Genomic DNA, 19,469 nt, shown 5'->3' on the forward strand with positions numbered 1-19,469 from the left:
CATTCAACCAATAGGTAGAATTTGCTTTAAAATGTTAAAACTATGACAGAAATTTCTTTGAATGGAGGACCCGTGCAGCTGCTGGGAATAAAGAATGATACCCAATGGTTAACTTAGTCCTAAAGTTTTGTTGTTTACATCAATGATGTGCCTGGTTGATGTGCATTAATTCTTCCACTTTACTAGCTTCCCAAATCTCCTTTAAGGAGCCTTTTAAAATTCTAGTCTTGGGATCTCTTATGGTTAGAGCTACTGTATATCTGTACCTTCAGACACATTTGTTTGATTACATCCCATAAATTCTTAAGAATTTTTTAAACATACAAAAAGCACTACATGAATATAAATTGCTATTTTAAGATAAAAAGCATAGTCTGACTTGGTGCTAATGCCTGTTGGGAAAGCAATGCATCCAATTATAATTCTCCCTGTTCAGAGCACATTTCTCACCTCACATTGAGAAAGATGATATTCCTGATAACATTACATCCTACATCAAATGCACACTCACTTCTTCAAATAAAAATACCTCAGCAGGTACAATTGATTTCACTTTCAGATTGCTAGTTACTAAAACAGGTGACATATTATTAGTCAAATCATCTGAATACACCCCTTTGAATATAGTTGTTACCTGCAGGTAATGTAAATGTCACCAGATCAGTCAGGAAATAGCAAGCAAAGTCTCCCTTGCGTTGATGAAGTGATGCAGCTATTTCACGCCGTATCTGTTCAGTGAGCTCCAGACATACCATTGCAGGGATGCACTTCGCAGCTTGCTGAGACACCTGAAGAAAAAGCACACAGATTTAAATTATTAAATTACTTCAGAAATTAAATTGTTTCAACATATAATAAGCAAAAACTAATCCCTGGTGGTGTTGGAAATTTGATAATACTACCAACACTCAGAGCTAATGTTTCAGGTCAATGATAGTTCATATCGTATCACAGGTCACTGATCCAAATTTTAACTAGGTTTCTCAGTAATAGGAAACTGGGTTTCAGTATTACATGTTCATTCCAATTTTCTAACACATTTTTTTCATTACTGTTTGGATAACAGCCTTCTAGCTATAGTCAAAATTTTCAAAAGGCTTCATATTCCACAACTAAATTGACATCTTCCCCAACTGATCTGAAAATGACTATGAAAGGCATTTTTGAACTTGGCTAAATATAGTGCAAGTTATTTACACTCACAATGCACAACCAATGGGAGAAGCAATTTTTTTAAAGTCATATAATAAATTGGATGTAATCTTATTTAAATGTTGGCATCTTCACAGTGTTCAACTTTTATACTGTCACTGCAACATCTGTTTCCTCTGTTATCCACAAATCAGTAGCTTTGTTTTGAAATCAATTTCACCTAGTTCTTAACTTCAAAACTTGTTTTTGTTCATGACAAGAAGCTTAATTTTTCTGTATAACAGATTATTAATTTTAAAAAAGAATGAAAAGAAGGTTTATTGTGGTGCCTCAAACAAGCCACTTTTTTCTAGAAATTCTAGATTACAGATGCTCATGTGCTTTTCATAAGTGTCCCCAGTTGCTATCTTGGAGGTAAAAAATAGAAGTGTACTGCACTGAACATTGATTTATTCAAAGGTTTGCCATATCACTTTGAAACTGAGCAGTGAGCTTCAAAGTAAGCATCAAAATTTACCTTGAGGTCAAAAACCTGGCTGATATTTTCAAAATTAAAAAAATCTTTAGCATGAACAAGCAGAAGTTACAGGATACAACTTGATCTCATTCATCATTGAGCACTATAACAAATTATTGGCAAATTTATTCTAATTCTCCTTTTTTCCAAGTTTGTAAGATTTTCTAGAATCAATTGCATTCTCTAGTCTCCACAGCCTTTGCATTTGATTAGGAGTTTTTGAACGTCAAAATCCAATAAGTGCACTGGGAGACATGGTGGCAGTAGTACAGAAAAATCTAAGGTCTCTCCAAGTGTAAAGCACCACCTTTAGCTTACTTTGCAAATAGTATGGAAAAATCTAATGCCCTTTCCATGTGTAAACCACCTTTAGCTTACTTTGCAAGTTTGAAAGCAACCCCACAACCAACGATGAAAATTTTCTCAGCTCTTCAACAGTAGTAACTCTTGACAGTGCAATACGTATCAGGTGAGTAGGGTCAGCAACACAGAGCAGCGCCAATTTCTGATTAATTTAATCTGTGTAAATCTAGCCATCCAGGAAGCAGGATCTCAAATTCTTGACAATACCTTCAGGGTATGTAAAATTGGACTATAAAAAAATGGACTTCAGTTTCTTGACAAATTGAGGATGATTCAGGAGACTCATTACAGCAACCAATGCAGTATTTTCATGACAAGCAAATTGTCTGCTTATGCAGCATAACAGTAGAAAGTTTGTCTATTTTGCAAATCTCTCACTCTGTACATCAGCACCTTCAGTTTATTTGCATGTTTAAAAGCAACTCCACAACCAATGATGAAAGTCTCTCAGTTCTTCAACAGCAGTAACTCTTGACAGTGCAATATGAATCAGGTGATCAGGGTAAGCAATACAGAGCAGCACCAGTTTCTGATTAAATTTTATCTGTTTAAATCTAACCATCCAGGCAGCAGAATTTTTTTTGTAGATGTCAAGCCTCATGGTGAAAAAAAAATTGAATGCTACACTTACTAATATGTACCTCAAAGTAGATGTAATTTGAATTTATACTGGTTCCCTCTATTTTAGGCTACGTCCACACTAGACCGGATAATTTTGAAAACGCCGGTTTCAAGTAAAAACGACAAGCGTCCACACCAAGCGTTTTTCAAAATATCTCCGTCCACATTAGAATGGATATTTGGGCGAATCTCCTCCTACTGGGCATGCGCAGGACACACAGAAAACAAGCGAAGAGGAAATGGTATACTTGGTGTGCGTTTGTCCAGTTACAGACTAGAAAAACTTTAAAGGAATTGCTGTTGGCTCTCGCGCAGGAGGGCTTAAAACTAAAAACAACAAATACTGGAGCGTATGGAGGCAACCAACAGGGCATTCACGGACAGTATGACCCGGCTGACGACAAACACTGAAAAACTGACTAACTCTGTTGCATTAATAAAGCACCTTGTTAAATGTATAAAACATGTCTGTATCAGTGTTATCCTGTATTTCCATAGAATGTTACATTAGGCTGTTACACATCTATTGTCAGAGAAGTACTTGCATAAATAAGTAAACCACCTTCATACAAGCAAGGACAGAAAACAGGGCAAAGTGAGCATACTTATTTATTCAGTAAGCTATGGGTCAAAGTATTTGGTGAGTACATTTCTAACTCTTCTGGCTTCAGTCTCGTTGCCGTCTGTTCTGAAATTGTTAGGTTGTGTGGGGGGTTGCGTACAAGAAAACAACGAGATGCCGCGCTGCCGCCATCTGTTCCGGCACGTCATGACAGCGTTTTTAAATAGTCAAAAAAGCTCACTTTACAATTTAACTCTCACGCCGCTCACACCGACTGCGCGTTATAACAGCCGTCCGGCAGTGCCTGCGCAGTACCAAGCAGAAGCAGAAAAAGCGTTGTTGTGGTGTTGTCATGACAGCGCTTTTAAATCTCTCTGTTTACCCTGTCCACACTACAACCGCAACAATTGTTTTCAAATTTACACACTCTGGAGAGTGTTTTAGAAAAGCTCCATTTTCGGGGAATGAAAACACCATTTCAATGTGGACAGAGGGTCAAAACGAAAAGAAAAAGCTTCGTTTTCAAAATTATCCAGCGTAGTGTGGATGTGGCTTTAGTTTACCAAATTCACTAGACTTAACCTGCAATACATTTGACATCAACTCCTGTTTTTTGGCAAACAGAAATGGGGGTCACTTTAACTGGGTAGTTAAAATAGAGAAAAGTTTGATTGGTTAACTTACCTCCGTCAACAAAACTGCCAGCATGTCCTGTCTCTGAAAACGGATAGCAAGGTGTACAAGGGTGTAACCTACATCAAAAGCAGAAGGTCGATTCAACAGACGTACTTCATCGGATACAAGCTGACGAGCAATGTCACTTCCAGATGACTTGTAAGCTTCCACTGCAGCCAGATCCCCCTCTACTACTCCTGTAGAATACAATGAATGTGCAAATTAAGATACCTGTTAAATATTGCTACATACTGATTTTGTCAACATAAGACACAGAATTTGGAACTCAGCACATCTATATGAAGACAGTAAATGATTATAAATCATTCAAAATATAAACAGTTAAATGACAACTTTAAAAAAAACTTGCTAAATGGAACCTATAGATTCTGCCTTTAAATATTTGCTTAATAGCAAAAAGCGTTTCAACTCTTAATTCTGATAACATAGTTAAATGTGAATTGAGAGCAAATAAGATGCTTTTAAAAGAACTTATTAAATACTATGGGAGCTTGGAAGAGAAGGAATAAAAAATTCTTTGACAGTGGAAAAAGCTTGCAGCTTACCCCATCACAGAAAATTAGAAGATATGTGAAGGCAAGTTCAATATGAATACCTGTGGATGGGAAAGATACATCTCACAGATCATTTAAAATGCAAGCAAAATATCTTGAAGCTTCATCAATGACGGCATATTTTTCAGCAAAGTTTTGTCAACTGCTGAATTTTTATTTCATGCTTCATAACAGGCAGTTTAGGAAAAGGCAGCTGTGACTTCATTTTAATACAAACACAGCTCACTGTAATGAAAAAATAATTAAATCAAACATCAGCTACACTTATTTCTTTCCCAAGAATGGTTGTACTAATGTCATCTAATTTTAAAAAGCTAAAAGCAGCCTGTTGCTCAATTTGAGAAATAGATTAGCTTACTTTGTTTTAAACAAGGCAAAAAGTTTAAAATATTTTGTGTCAAAAGAGTATTTGTTAACTCATGTACTGCACTTGCTAATGAGTTAGTTCACAGAATTGTTCAATGACTTCATATGGAAAATTACGTACGGGGAACAGTAATAGCTTCAGATAGCTCATTACGATTAAAAAGCCATTAAGACATCCCTGCACATAAAAAGAGAGAGTTTTTTTTTAAAAAAAGGCCAGAGAAATATAGGTACAGGGAAAAAAATCTTCCTAAGGCTGAATTGAGTAGATGGGGTCAATATATGTGGCCATAAATGATGTTCTGAAGGAGATAGCACGGCAGAAACATGTAACTAAGAATGGACACAAACATCAAGATGCAAAAGCAAATACACTAGATACAAGAAAGAAGCACACTTCCAATGAGCATTCAGGAAATTATTTCCACATGTACACTTCAGATAAAGCAAAAGTTGAAACAGCTGATCTAGAAAACAAAAATTACATTTAAAAACGTAGCATAAAAGAGAGCAAGGCATAATGAGGAAAATGCTGCAGAGGTCAGGAATCAGCTTACAATTCAATTAAAATGTTGAATAGCCAAAAAGTGTTTCACATATGGCAGAGTTATGACAGTGCAAAAGTGTATTGAACCTGCTTATTTGGGCAGTATTTTGATTGGGCACTAATGTAAAGCAAATACAAGCTGGTGAGCACTTACTGGTAGGGTAGCCAAAGACAGACTTTGATAACAATCTAGCAATATCTTTATTTAGGAGTATGAAGAAAGAAAACCAGCTCACTCAATTTAATAACAAAGAGGTTTTATTTTGGGGGGAGGGGGTAACAGGATGAGGAAAGGCACGGACAGAAAAAGTTTGTTCAACACTTCATTAAAATTTACAATACTCAATATGTTAAATACAAAGCAAGGCCTAACAAGATGATGTAGCTTAAACTAAAACAACATTTATTAATTGGAGAGGGAGAAAATGAACACAAGATCAATATGTTGCTAAAGAATGTTATTCACTATAACTAAAATGCAATATGCAGAAAACGTACACGGGCAACATGACCTTAACATTAATGGGGGGGAAAAATGAACCTAGCTGCAGAAAAACTATTTTCTAGAATTTTTCTACCTTTAACAAGGTAAACCTAGAATGACAGGCGGAAGCAGAGATGAGCATAATATAGCTTGATAAATGATTTCTGAAGATTTATCAGATCAAACATTTATCTTTCCTCGATGATAGGCAAATAATTGATATTACTAATAAAAACAGAAACAAAGATTTCCTAAAGTACAAATTGCTTACAGCAAGTATATTGCTAGGAATAGATGGTACAATGCAGAGGAGAAGAAATGAAGTGTTTGAGAAAATTTAACAGCACGGAATTCACTGAATATTGTAAGCATGTTAATGGAACAAGTAACGGCAATACAACTGAATGTGGCACCCAAAGTTAAATTAACCTTAAAGATAAACAAAATACTCAGAAGTACATTGAAAAACTATATCCACAACTTTTTAATATAACTGTCATTAGGGAAAAGTGAAAGTGATCCGATGTAAAATTGTAGAAGATATTTTCATATTTAATGGTTTAGATAACTAGAGTCTCAGCAAGCTTTGTTATCAGACATCTAGCATTAACAAATAAAAGTAAAATTAATCCTGCATACATTCAATAAAGAATAGTCACATAAATTGGACATTTTAGCTGTACATCTTACATTCTGACTGCCTATTCATCGACTGCCATCTTTCATTCAACTTTTATTTGTGATGGGGCATGTTTATTTTGTAAATTATTTTGACCAGAAAAATTGCAAACCCCTTGAAATTAATTAATGTTGTTCTACTTAACATTATAGCTAAAATTATTACATAAGAACATAAGAAATAGGAGCACGAGTAGGCCATCTGGCCCATCAAGCCTGCTCCACCATTCAATAGGATCATGACTGATTTGGCCATGGACTCACCTCCACCTACTTGCCTTTTCCCCCATAACCCTTAATTCTCTTACTATGCAAAAATCTATCCAACCTGGTCTTAAATATATTTACTGAGGTAGCCTCCACTGCTTCATTGGGCAGAGATTTCCTCAGATTCTCCATTCTCTAGGAAAAGCAGTTCCTCCTCATCTGTCCTAAATCTACTCCCTCAAATCTTGAGGCTATGTGCCCTAGTTTGAGTCACACCTACCAGTGGAAACAATTTTCCTGCCTCAATCATACCTATCCCTTTCATAATTTTATGTTTCTATAAGATCTCCTCTCAGTTTTCTGAATTCGAGCAAACACAGTCCAGGCAACTCAATCTCTCCTCATTCCCCTTATCTCTAGAATCAACCTGGTGAACATCCTCTGCACCGCCTCCAAAGCCAGTATATCCTACTTCAAGTAAGGAGACTAGAACTGCACACAGTACTCCAGGTGCATCCTCACCAGTACCCTGTACAGTTGCAGCATAACCTCCCTGCTCTTAAATTCAATCCCTTCAGCAATGAAGGCCAATATTCCATTTGCCTTCTTGAAAGCCTGCTGCACTTACAAACCAACCTTTGGTGACGCGTGCACAAGCGCTCCCAAGTCTCTCTGCACAGCAGCAAGCTGCAATTTTTTTTTTTACCATTTAAAAGATAATCTGCTCTTTAACTTGTGTTTCCAAAGTGGATGAACTCACATTCACCAACATTGTTCACCATCTGCCAGACCCTTGACCACTCACTTAACATGCATCTCTCTGTATCTTCTGCACAATTTGCTTTTCTACTCAATTTATTATCATCAGCAAATTTAGACACACTACACTCGGTCCCCTCTTCCAGATCGTTAATGTATATTGTGAACAGTTGCAGGCCCAGCACCAACCCCGCGGCACACCACTCACCACTGACTGCCAACCAGAGTAACACCCATGTATCCCAACTCTCTGCTTTCTATTAGTTAACCAATCCTCTATCCATGCTAAATCATCACCCACAATTCCTATGCATCCTTACTTTATGGACAAGTCTTTTATGTGGCACCTTTTCGAAAGTCTTCTGGAAATCCAAGTAAATATCATCTATTCCCCTCTGTCCACCGTGCTTATTATATCCTCAAAGAACTCCAGCAAGCTTGCCAAATATGACCTGCCTTTGTTGAATCCATGCTGCCCCCCCCCACCCCGATGGATCCATTTCTTTCCAAATGCCTATTTCTTTTTTAATGACAGCTTCAAGCATTTTCCCAACTACAGATATTGGGTGATTGCCTCTCATATTTTCCAGAGCTTGTTACATATTAAATTATCCACACATTAAAGTTTTACTGGTTGGTAGCTGAGCAGTGTTGGAATTTTTATAAAAATAAAGTTGGAATTCAATTACTACAAGTGGTCACAGACAATCATCAATTACACAGAAAAAGGAAAATTAACAAAATCGAAACAACACATTATTTTGGAAATTAATGATAACAAATGCACTTTCAATTTAAAACCATTAGATGTTCTTATCAATAACTTGTTTAGGTAGCTGATGAATGCTAGGGTGAAGGATTTCTGGAAGTCCTAGCACAGTTTAAAAAAGCATTATTATAAACAAAAATGCCTGAGTGTACATTTTCCTATTTTTAAACAATGGCGGTTTTCCAAGTTTTAAGTTTAGAAGCAAGCAACAAACAGAAATTGGAAGCATGTGCTCTACTGAAAAATATACAAAATAATCTGGAATTAGGAGTTCACTTGGAGAGCTAAAAATAATTAAATATGCCCATCTCAACTTTACTGTTCTGCCGAAATAATTAACAACATTCAACTCAAAATACCTTCACATGTTTTATGGTGTGCTGAACTTGCAGTTCACAGCCCACACACAAATTAAGGCAGTATTCCAAACTTCAAAATGTTACTTTCTGGTTCCTGTTTTGTTTAAGGATAATCTGACTGAATAGCCCACATTCAGTTAAAGTGCCCGTTTCTGCGCAACCCTCTGTGGTACTAAAGTGGAGTATTCTCAAAAGCCCAAGTTCATGCTGATAATCGACCATTTAATTATAGTAACTCCATTTTATTCTCTCCTGATCCACATTAAACCCTCCCTCCACACATGGCAATTTACAGTGGCCAATTAATCTTGCATGCATTTGGATGTGGGAGGAAGGCAGAACACCTGAGGGAAACCCAAGTAGTCACAGGGAGAATGAGTAAAACTTTATACAAATCGCATTTGAGGTCAGCATTGAATTTGGGTCCCTGGAGGTTTGAAGCAGTTCTACTAACAGCATCATTTTGCTGCCTATGATCGCCTCTCATTGTCCTGCATTTCTACCAAAATTTGTAAATTTATTATGATAGGATGAACAATGTTTTAGGAACTGCTTCTTCCCCTCCACCCAAGACAGTAAACCCATGAACACTACCCCACTATTTTGCTCATTTTACTCCAATTATATATATTATATTTAAGGCATTGGAAAAAATTTGTGTAGCTCGGGTTGAGGATGTTGTTGTTGAGTGGCTTGCCGAGCTGGCTTGTTAGCTTGCAGACATTTCACTGCTCAGCTAGACAACATCACCAATGCAACTTTGAATGAAATATTAGTTATCTATACTGTTAAGTCTTTTTCTCAGCAATTATCACCTTATCAGATTTTTTATGAACCATTCGCAGATTACATAATCAGTAACCAATAGAAATGACACACACACACACAGAGCCACTCAATGACAACTTATTATATTTTAATAAATTGTATAATATAGTTCAGTGGTACCCAACCACCGGGCCGCAAGGAAACGCTGCACTTTTCCTCATTTCCTGTCACGCACTGTTGAACTTGAACATAGGGTTGCCAACTGTCCCGTATTTGCCGGGAGATCCCGTATATTGGGCTAATTTGGTTTGTCCCATACGGGATGGCCCTTGTCCCATATTTCCCCGCTAAGATAGAGCGTTCCTATGAAACCTTTCGTGCCGAAATGGCATAAAGCAAAGAAGCAATTACCATTAAATTATATGGGAAAATTTTTGAGCATTCCCAGACCCAAAAAATAACTTACCAAATCATACCAAATAACACACAAGACCTAAAATAACACTAAAGTATAGTAAAAGCAGGAATGATATGATAAATACACAGCCTATATAAAGTAGAAATAATCTATGTACAGTATAGTTGGGAAGATTAAGCCAAAATCGATTTGTGGGAAAAAAAATCCACACGTACGTGCATGCGCACATCACATATGCACACGTCACGCAAGCACACACAGGTGCCATGCAAGGCTTCATGGTCATGGTAATCTTTCTCGGGGTAAACACAAGTGTCCCATATTTGACAGCTACTTTTATCCCTTATTTGGGAGTGAGAAAGTTGGCAACCCTAACTGTAAAAGACATGTTGAGGTGAGTTTAACCCTACTTGAACACCCCCCACCCCTGGTCTGCAAGAATATTATCAATATTAAACCGGTCCGCCGTGCAAAATAGGTTGGGGACCCCTGATATAGTTTATATATTATACAGTTACCTCGAACAAGTATTTAGCCCCCAACCCTTTCACATAAATGATTATTACGAACAGGAATTTTGATCTATTTAACTGAGAAATTTTTTTCGTGAATCACATGCTCCTTCCTCCTCTCGGCCCACACAGTAGAGCCCAAAAAAACAATGAAAATTGTAAAGCGTGAAAAAACAAAAATTCAAAAACTGAAATGGTAGCAGTTTAAAAGTATTCATCCCCTTTACTCAGTACTTAGTTGAACCATCTCTCGCAGCTACGACAGCAAGTAGTCTTTTTGGATAAGTCTCCATTAGCTTTACACCATGTGATGGAGCAACATTTGCCCATTCTTCCTTGCAAAATTGCTCAAGCTCAGGTTAGCTTGGGAGCAGCAATGGACAGTAACCTTGAGGTCTTGCTAAAGATGTTTGATTGCCTTAAAGTCAGGACTTTGACTGGGCCACTCAAGGACATCAATTTTCTTCTTCATTTTAGGCATCTCCATTGATGCCTGACAGTGTGCTTTGGGTCGCTGCCCTGCTGAAAGACTACCTTCCTCCCCAGTTTAAGGTTTCTGGAAGAGACTAGCAGGTTTTTATCCAGAATCTCTCTGTATTTAGCAGCATTCATCTTCCCATCAATCCTGACCAGATTTCCAGTCCCTGCTGCTGAAAAGCACCCTACAGAATGATGCTACCTCTACCATACTTTACGGTAGGGATGGAGTTACCTGGTTAAGTGATACACTAAGTGGTATATGTGTTGAAGCTAAAAAGTTCCACTTTAGTGTCATCAACCACAAGACCTTTTTCCACACCTTTACAGCATCTTTTAGGTGTCATTTTTGAATGTCTTTACGTGCAAGGATATGCTATTTTTTTAAGTCAGGACTTCTTCCTTGTCACTCTTCCATAAATATTTTTTTATGCAATGTCTTAGATTGTGAACCATGAAATTCATCTCCAGCTGCAGCCACTGACCTTTGCAGCTCAGTCAGATGACTGCTGGCATCAGTGGCCTCTCTTACCCCTGTCATTCTTCTCCGGCGACTAAGTTCAGGGGGTGGCCTCACCTAGGCAATGGCTTCATATTTTTTCCCCACTTTTTCCACAATGCACTGCACTGAGCTGAGGTGTGTTCAGTGCTTTTGAGATGGTCTTGTACCCTTCCCCAGATCTGTGCTTCTCTGTTATTATTTCCCTGACTTGCCTTGAATGCTCTTTTGTCTTCATTTTGGTTTGGTCTTTTGAAAATCTACCACACTGTTGGGCCATACACAGAGAGAGGTATTTGTTCAGGTAATCCTCCAATTTTCAGCATCAACGAATTGGGTGAGTTGGTAAGGTTAATAGTATATTGCACCTGAGGAAAGTCAGCGTAATTACAAAGGGGATAAATAGTTTCTCAGCCTCAAGTTTGGTTTTTAATTTTTAGTGAATATATTTTAAATTTAGAAAATGAGACAGTAAAATGTGAAAATAGTTTTACAGGCTGAAGACTTTTTCAAGACACTGTATAACACACACACAACCTACTCTACTAGGTACAAGCATAAAATCTAGTGTGGTCTTCTGTTGTTGTCGTTCTTCCACTTCAAGGTTTGACTTGTTGTGCATTCGAAGATACCTCTTCTGCACACCACTGATGTAATACGTGTTTATTTGAGTCACTGCTACCAACCTGTCAGCTTGAACCAGTCTGGCCATTCATCTCTCATTAACAAAGAATTTTTGCTCACAGAAACGCCACTCACTGGAAGTTTTCACTTTATGTACCATTTTCTGTAAACTCTAGACTATTGTGCATGAAAAACAAGGAAATCAGTATTTTGAGATACTCAAAACAGCCCATCTGGCATCAACAATCATTCCATGATCAAAGTCACTTAGATCACATTTCCTCCCCATTGTGATGTCTGGTCTGAGCAACCATCTTGACCTTATCTGCATGATTTTGTGCACTGAGTTGCTGCTACATGATTGGTTGATTAGAAATTTGCATTAATAAGGTATACACGTGCACCTAATGAAGTGGCCACTGAGTGCATGCTAGGATTCCACTTCTGTCAAATGCCTTTTTAAAAAAAAAAGACAAGTTAAATGGTATTCAGTAAAAGTTACAATTTAAAATTCAACATTAAGAGGGAGAATACTAAAACAGTGAACTATCTTCCACAAGTTTAAATGGTGTAGGGTTAAGTTTGTGAGCTTCAAATTAGAACAAGCACTCAGTCATCACTGGCAAACTTCTGATCTTGTTGGTATAAAATTGCTCACAGACACACTGAATGGACCCAATCAATGTTTCCATTCAATTTTTTATAAAGCACACTGTGCATGGAGCAAGATTAAAATAGTTTGTGCATACAGCCTTGTCACATGTTACATGTATGTTACAAAAATCTTCCACTATCATTGGAATATTCTTAGGTACATTATACTTCTGTCACTTATAAAGGTTAAGCCCTGCCATCTGAAATGTTCTTTTCAGGCCACCTTAAAGTTATCTTATCAAACTGCTGCAACCAATCAAGACAAAAGTATTTTAACATTAGATTATGAGGACATGCAGTCCTCTTTTATTGTCATTTAGTAATAAATGCATTAAGAAATGATACAATGTTCCTCCAGTGTGATATCACAGAAACACAAGACAGACCAAGACTGAAAAACTGACAAAAACCACATAATTATAACATACAGTTACAACAGTGCAAGCAATACCATAACTTGATGAAGAACAGGCCATGGGCACAGTAAAAAAAAAGTTCGAAGTCTCTTGAGAGTCCCATCATCTCACACAGATGGGAGAAGGAAGAAAACTCTTCCTGCCATGAGCTACCAGTGCCGCAAACTTGCGGATGCAGCACCCTGGAAGCACCCCGACCACAGTCCGACTCTGAGTCGTCCGAAAACTTCGAGCCTGACCAGCCCTCCGACACTGAGCGCCATTTCTGCCAAGCGCTTCGACCCCCGGTTGCCAGCAACAGGAAAAGCCGTGGATTTGGGGCCTTCCCTCCGGAGATTCTCGATCGCACAATAGCAGTGGCAGCGAACCGGGCATTTCAGAAGTTTCTCCAGATGTTCCTCCATGCTTCTCATGTCTGTCTCCATCAAATCAGGATTGTGCACGGCCCCTATTTAACAAATACGATATCATTTCATCGGAGAGGCCGCGCGCACTGCGTCGCGCCACCATCTTCTCCTCCCGTCATTTGCTTCAGGGAATTTAGTTACAACCCGTTTGATCGAGAATTAATCAAAAAAATACTGGTGACTGTCTACTTACACACAGCAGTCTCTAGAGTTTACAGAGAATGGTGTGAAAACAAATAAAAATCTAGCGAGCAATTGTGTGGCAGATGACAGCAAGCATAATAAAGCAGTCACTTTCAGATAAAGGAGCTACCTCAAAGTGACTACTGTGTATTATATACATACACAGACTTGTATATATACACACCTATGTACATACAGTACAGTATATAAATTACACAGTACACATAAAAGCACTGAGCAAATGTCTTAGGCACCCTAGATTTTTATATAAATTTTGTTTTAGATGTTTACTTTTGTCTTCTGCATTAGCGTAACAGCAGAAAACAGCAAATTTTAGATTTCAACAAGTGAAAATATGCAGATGCTGGAAATCTGAGCAACACACACGCACACAAAATGCTGGAGGAACTCAGCAGGCCAGGCAGCATCTACGGAAAAAAGTACAGTTGACGTTACGGGCCGAAACTCTTTGGCAGGACTGGACAGAAAAAATGCTGAGGAGTAGATTTCCAAGCTTTCATTTTCCAAAAAATTAAATGTTGGTAAATTTTTTATATTTCATTAAAGAAAGTAACGTATTAAGCAATAAACCACTTATCAAATAAAAACTTGATTACTTTGTAGGTATAAAGCTCACGATTAAACAAAGATAACAGACAGATCAATGACTTAATGAGTTGATGAACTAAACTGATTCAAAGTGCATAAAGGTTGTATAACTTATGGTGGCATCCGTTAGTCTCGCAAGATCATGGATTTGCGCCTGGAAAGTCTACTGGAGTGTCCTCTCCAGGGTGCAGGCCTGGGCATGGCTGTATGGATGAGTGGCAGTTGCCCATGCTGCAAGTCTCTGTTCTCCACGACACTGATATTGTCCAAGGGAAGGGCAAAGGGCAATACAGCTTGGCACCAGTGTCGTTGCAGGAGTTGCCAGAACAAGGTTGAAGGCAACCTCGGACTGCCATAGGGACTCCAGCTCCAGATTTGTCCTGAGGGTTTACTCCCAAAGCCTTTCCCATGAGTAGGTATGGCCGCAAGGCAGCAGAGGTTTGAAATCAGAGTTTTCCCTCTCTTAGGTTCCAAGGTTGTCAAGCCGAGGGGTGGTAGTGGGGATAAGCTCCCACTATCTAAAAGTGCTCCTCACGGCATGTGCCTCAAATAGCCTCTGACAGACAAGTCCAATTCCTGGCCTTCTCATGTGGTTTAGCCTCTAAGCCCAGCGAAGCTGTTTCTACTGACGAAGGCGGGTCCTGGCGCCTTAAAAGCAGTGCTTCGGGTATAACTTATACAATTTATTAATCTCAATATTATATAGATTATAAATACTTTGATAATAAAAGTACTTTGAATTTTTTGATTAACTGAAACAGGAACAGGTATAGAAGGACTTAAACTAGGCGGGAAGACAACCAAACTAAAAATGTCAGTGTGTGGCAGATGTGACAGTTTAACCTTCAAATCAACAATTCTTACACCATGGCAAGAATTGAACTGACTTTATTTCTTATATCCTTCACATACAAGAAGAGTAAAAATCTTTGTTACATCTGTCTAAATGTGCAATCATAGTAATTTATATTATAATAAATAGAACAGTCAATGTAATATAGAGTACTCTCAAATCAGCGTGAGTTAATCAGTCTGATGGCCTGGTGGAAGAAGCTGTCCCGGAACCTCTTGGTCCTGGCTTTTATGCTGCGGTACTGTTTCCCAGATGGCAGCACCTGGAATAGATTGTAGTTGGGGTGAGTTGGGTCCCCAATGATCCTATGGGCCCTTTTTACACACCTGTCCTTGTAAATGTCCTGAATCATGGAAAGTTCACAACCACAGATGCGCTGGGCTGTCCGCACCACTCTCTGCAGAGTCCTGCGAATGAGGGAGGTACAGTTCCCATACCAGGCAGTGATGCAGCCAATCAGGATGCTCTCAATTGTGCCCCTGTAGACAGCTCTTGGGATTTCAGGGCCCATACCAAACTTCCTCAACCGCCTAAGGTGAAAGAGGCGCTACTGTGCCTTTTTCACCATACAGCTGGTGTGTACGGACCACATGACATCCTCAGTGATATGGATGCCGAGGAACTTGAAAGCTGTTTACCCTCTCAACCTCAGATCCATTAATATCAATAGGGGTTAGCCTGTCTCCATTCCTCCTGTAATCCACAGCCAGCTTCTTTGTTTTCATGACATTGAGGGAAAGGTTTTTTTGACACCACTGTGTCAAAGAGATGACTTCTTCCCTGTATGCCAGCTCATTATTGTTTGAGAAAAGGCCAATCAATGTAGTGTCATCGGCAAATTTAATTAGATTAGAGCTGTGGGTGGCAACACAGTTATGGGTATACAGGGAGTAAAGGAGGGGACTCAGTACACACTCCTGAGGGGCTCCTGTATTTGGGAGTCAGAGTGGGGGAGCCCACTCTTACCACCTGCTGGATCATATCAACAGGATACAAGGCCCCCCAAGCCAAAATTTCACGGCAGACAGGAGTTTCAAGATGTGCTGTCCAAGCTCTTCTAAAGAAGTTTTGCTCAATTAGCACTTTCTGACCTGAGGACATTTCCTACAGATTTCATGTCATAGAATTTATGACATGCCCTTACTCACTTGCCCTCATTAACCAATCAAGAGGAGTACTTCATTAACAGCTCAACCCCTCAGAAAGCTGGGCTTATACTCACTTTATCTTATCCATTCTACTTCCTCCGCAAATAACTTGCTTACTCACTTTCCTAGTTCTGACTAATGATAAAGAGGAGAACATCTCTTTAAAGTAGTCGCATGAACTTCATACAAAGATGCCTACAAGGTCGACAACAGACCAACCGTGTTGTCCTTCTATACATTCCAAATATCTCAGCAATGACAGCCCAACTGCTACAAGAACAAAGAACTTCAGTTACGCATAAGCCAAGAGCAGATGCGAGGAGAGTACTTTAAAGACCAAATGAACCAGCCAACCTATTAAGTCAAGACCAACGTGGTCTACAAAATCCAATGCGGGGACTGCAGCAAATATTACATCAGCCAAACTGGGAGAAAACTATCCATGAACATCAACTGGCTTCAAGGCAGCATGACCAACTCTCCCTAGTCTCTACCCATGAAGACCACGAAGGGCACAAATTCAACTGGGCACCAGTGAAAATCATGGCGCAAGCAAACATACGTCATGCAAGAGAATTCCTAGAAGTGTGGTTTCCCATGAACAATTTTGTAAACAGATATGTAGATCTCAATCTTATTCACAGGCCAATGCACACAAAATTCGAGATCACAACACTTTCATAACACAACCAATCTGCAATGAGAGTTCCTTCCCATATCACAACTGAGTTTCTGAAATGACGATCAATCAGCTGATTGATAAGTATATAAAGGCCAATCTTTATGAGGACACACCACAATTAACATCTCACCAATTATGTCTCCTTGTATGGTGATGAAATGCTTGCAAGTAAGTTGCCAAGATTGAGAACTCAACCCAACCCTTTACAGATGTACCATGCAGAACATTCTTACTGGCTGCATCACCGTCCAGCATGGGGGGGGGGGCGCAACACTACTGCTTAGGCTCAAAATAAGCTGCAGAGAGTTGTAAAAGTAGTCATCCTCATCATGGGCACTAGCCTGTGTAGTATCAAGGACATCTACAAGGAGTGAAGTCTCAAAAAGGCAACATCCATCATTAAGGACCAAATCGCCCAGGTTATGCCCTCTTCTCGTTGCTACCATCAGGAAGGAGATATAGAAGCCTGAAGGCAAACACTCAATAATTCAGTAACCGCTTCTTCCCCTCTGCCATCCGATTTCTGAAGAGACACTGAACCCATGAGTGCTGCCTTACTACATTTTTGAAATTTCTATTTTTGCATGACTTATTTAACTATTTAATTTATTTACTATAATTCAGTTTTTTCTCTATTGTGTATTTAATTGCACTGCTGCTATAAAGACATATACCGGTGATATTAAACCCGATTCTGATACAGCATGGAACAGGCCCTTCAGGCCATATCACCCAGCAATCCCCGACTTAATCCTAGCCCAATCACAGGACAGTTTACAATGACCAATTAACCTACCAACCAGCACATCTTTAGACTGTGGGAAGAAACTAAACACCCAGGGAAAATGGATGGTTCAGATGGAGAGTTTATTCCAAGCGATATCCCTAAGGTTTAGGTCAGGAAGTAGTAGCACACAGGTAAAAGATTGGCAACTAGTGCTTGGACCTGAATATTCCATTCCTGTTTTGAATTCTCATATTCATAGTAATACCATTTATTAAGGAACGGAAGCAGAGCTTGAGAAAGAGGAAGGCAAATATAAGGAATACCAGACACTTTGAAATGCGCCAGTTTTCTTCTCACCAACATTTTGTTTTTAATTATTATCCAGAATGACTTCAAAGCTCACTGTACCAAAGGCAAAGTTGTCACAGATTTTTTTTTCCTGCCCATTAAAAATATGGCAGCTTAACCCAAAATTGTGGATGACTAGAAAATTATTTATTCACTCTTAAATCTCGGGTAAAAACCAGTGTCTACAATGTTAGGTAAACACTGAGGAGCCTGATCAGTAAAAGTTTCCTCATGCAGACCCTATCCCATTGTGCACATCATACTGAGCCTATTGTGGCACAGTACTAGTCCCCCCAAAAAAAGTTAAAACCAAACACTATTTTCGGCTGTTGTTTTAGTAAATGTGTATTAAATTATCCTCAATAGATAGACAACAACCAGATTTCAGCCTGGCCCACTTACAGATCAGACCACTTTAAACACAGCTTTTATGGATGAAACAACATACATCAAAGTTGCTGGTGAACGCAGCAGGCCAAGCAGCATCTATAGGAAGAGGCGCAGTCGACGTTTCAGGCCGAGACCCTTCGTCAGGACGAAAGCTGCTTTATTTTTGGTGCACGAGATGCAGCAAATTGAGAAGAAGGATCTTATGCCTGAAAGTAGCTTATCCAATTTTCTGTTTAAGTGTAATGCCCTTATTCAGGGCAGACGATACACCAAGCAGAAAAAAGGTTTAATTATTATTCTTGTGGCTGGATAGCTTAAAAGCAGGCAAAGTTATTATTTCTTGTGAGGCAAGAGATCATACAGTGAAGGCAGTCAGAAATGTTGATTTGGCTGTAATTAAGGATGAACGCATTACTTTAGAGGAAGAGGTGCAAAAGTACCAGCAGCTCAAGACACTTGCTAATTATCTATAGAAGTATCAAAGAACAAACTAACTTCTTTAATCTACCAATAAAGTGCTCATCTATTTAACCTCAAAGGGACTACAGAGCCTGGATTTTTAATCTGATCAGTCATCAGGGATACATGGTTATGAACTGCAACTCAAAAACATTAAACTAATTGAAAACAAAACACAGAGCCAGGAATAACGTATCTTAGCCTCATTTTTAATTTAAGCAAGGCACGCATGTATGACCTGGTGGCATGAGAATGTGTGCCATTTACATACTTTTACATGTAACCTGTAATAACTACTTAAATGGTTAATCAACATGTACATTACTGAAATATTAAATACACAACACTCCTCCCTGCTTAGCTAGAACTCCAACTCAATATGGAATGCATCTCAACTTGCAGAGTATACCGAATATATACAGTATACCGAATATATACAGTATACTATATACATAAACACACACTCAGTGCCTCAAATAAGCATTCACCTACCTCCCCCCGCCCCCGAAGTTTTCATATTTTATTGGTTTACAAAATTTCAAATGTATTTAATCTGGCTTTTTTTGGACACTGATCAACAGAAAAACTCCTTCGCATCAAAGTGAAAACAGATCTCTACAAAGTGATCTAAATTAATTACAAAAATAAAACAGAAAATAAT

The 19,469-nt window shown here is 38.8% G+C and overlaps 1 protein-coding gene across 3 annotated transcripts in view; it reads right to left on the reverse strand.

The window, feature by feature from the left end:
- Window positions 1–19,469, reverse strand: part of LOC134359026 (ubiquitin thioesterase ZRANB1) — a 67,779-nt gene that overhangs the window by 31,906 nt on the left and 16,404 nt on the right. For all 3 annotated transcript variants that reach the window (XM_063071845.1, XM_063071846.1, XM_063071844.1), the window contains exons 3-4: window positions 3,900–4,087; window positions 635–788 (exon numbers count right to left, since the gene is read on the reverse strand). In XM_063071845.1, coding sequence (XP_062927915.1) covers window positions 635–788; window positions 3,900–4,087 — 342 coding nt within the window. The remainder of the gene's footprint in view (window positions 1–634; window positions 789–3,899; window positions 4,088–19,469) is intronic.

Source organism: Mobula hypostoma, chromosome 19, assembly GCF_963921235.1.
Source record: "Mobula hypostoma chromosome 19, sMobHyp1.1, whole genome shotgun sequence".
Taxonomy (NCBI): domain Eukaryota; kingdom Metazoa; phylum Chordata; class Chondrichthyes; order Myliobatiformes; family Myliobatidae; genus Mobula; species Mobula hypostoma.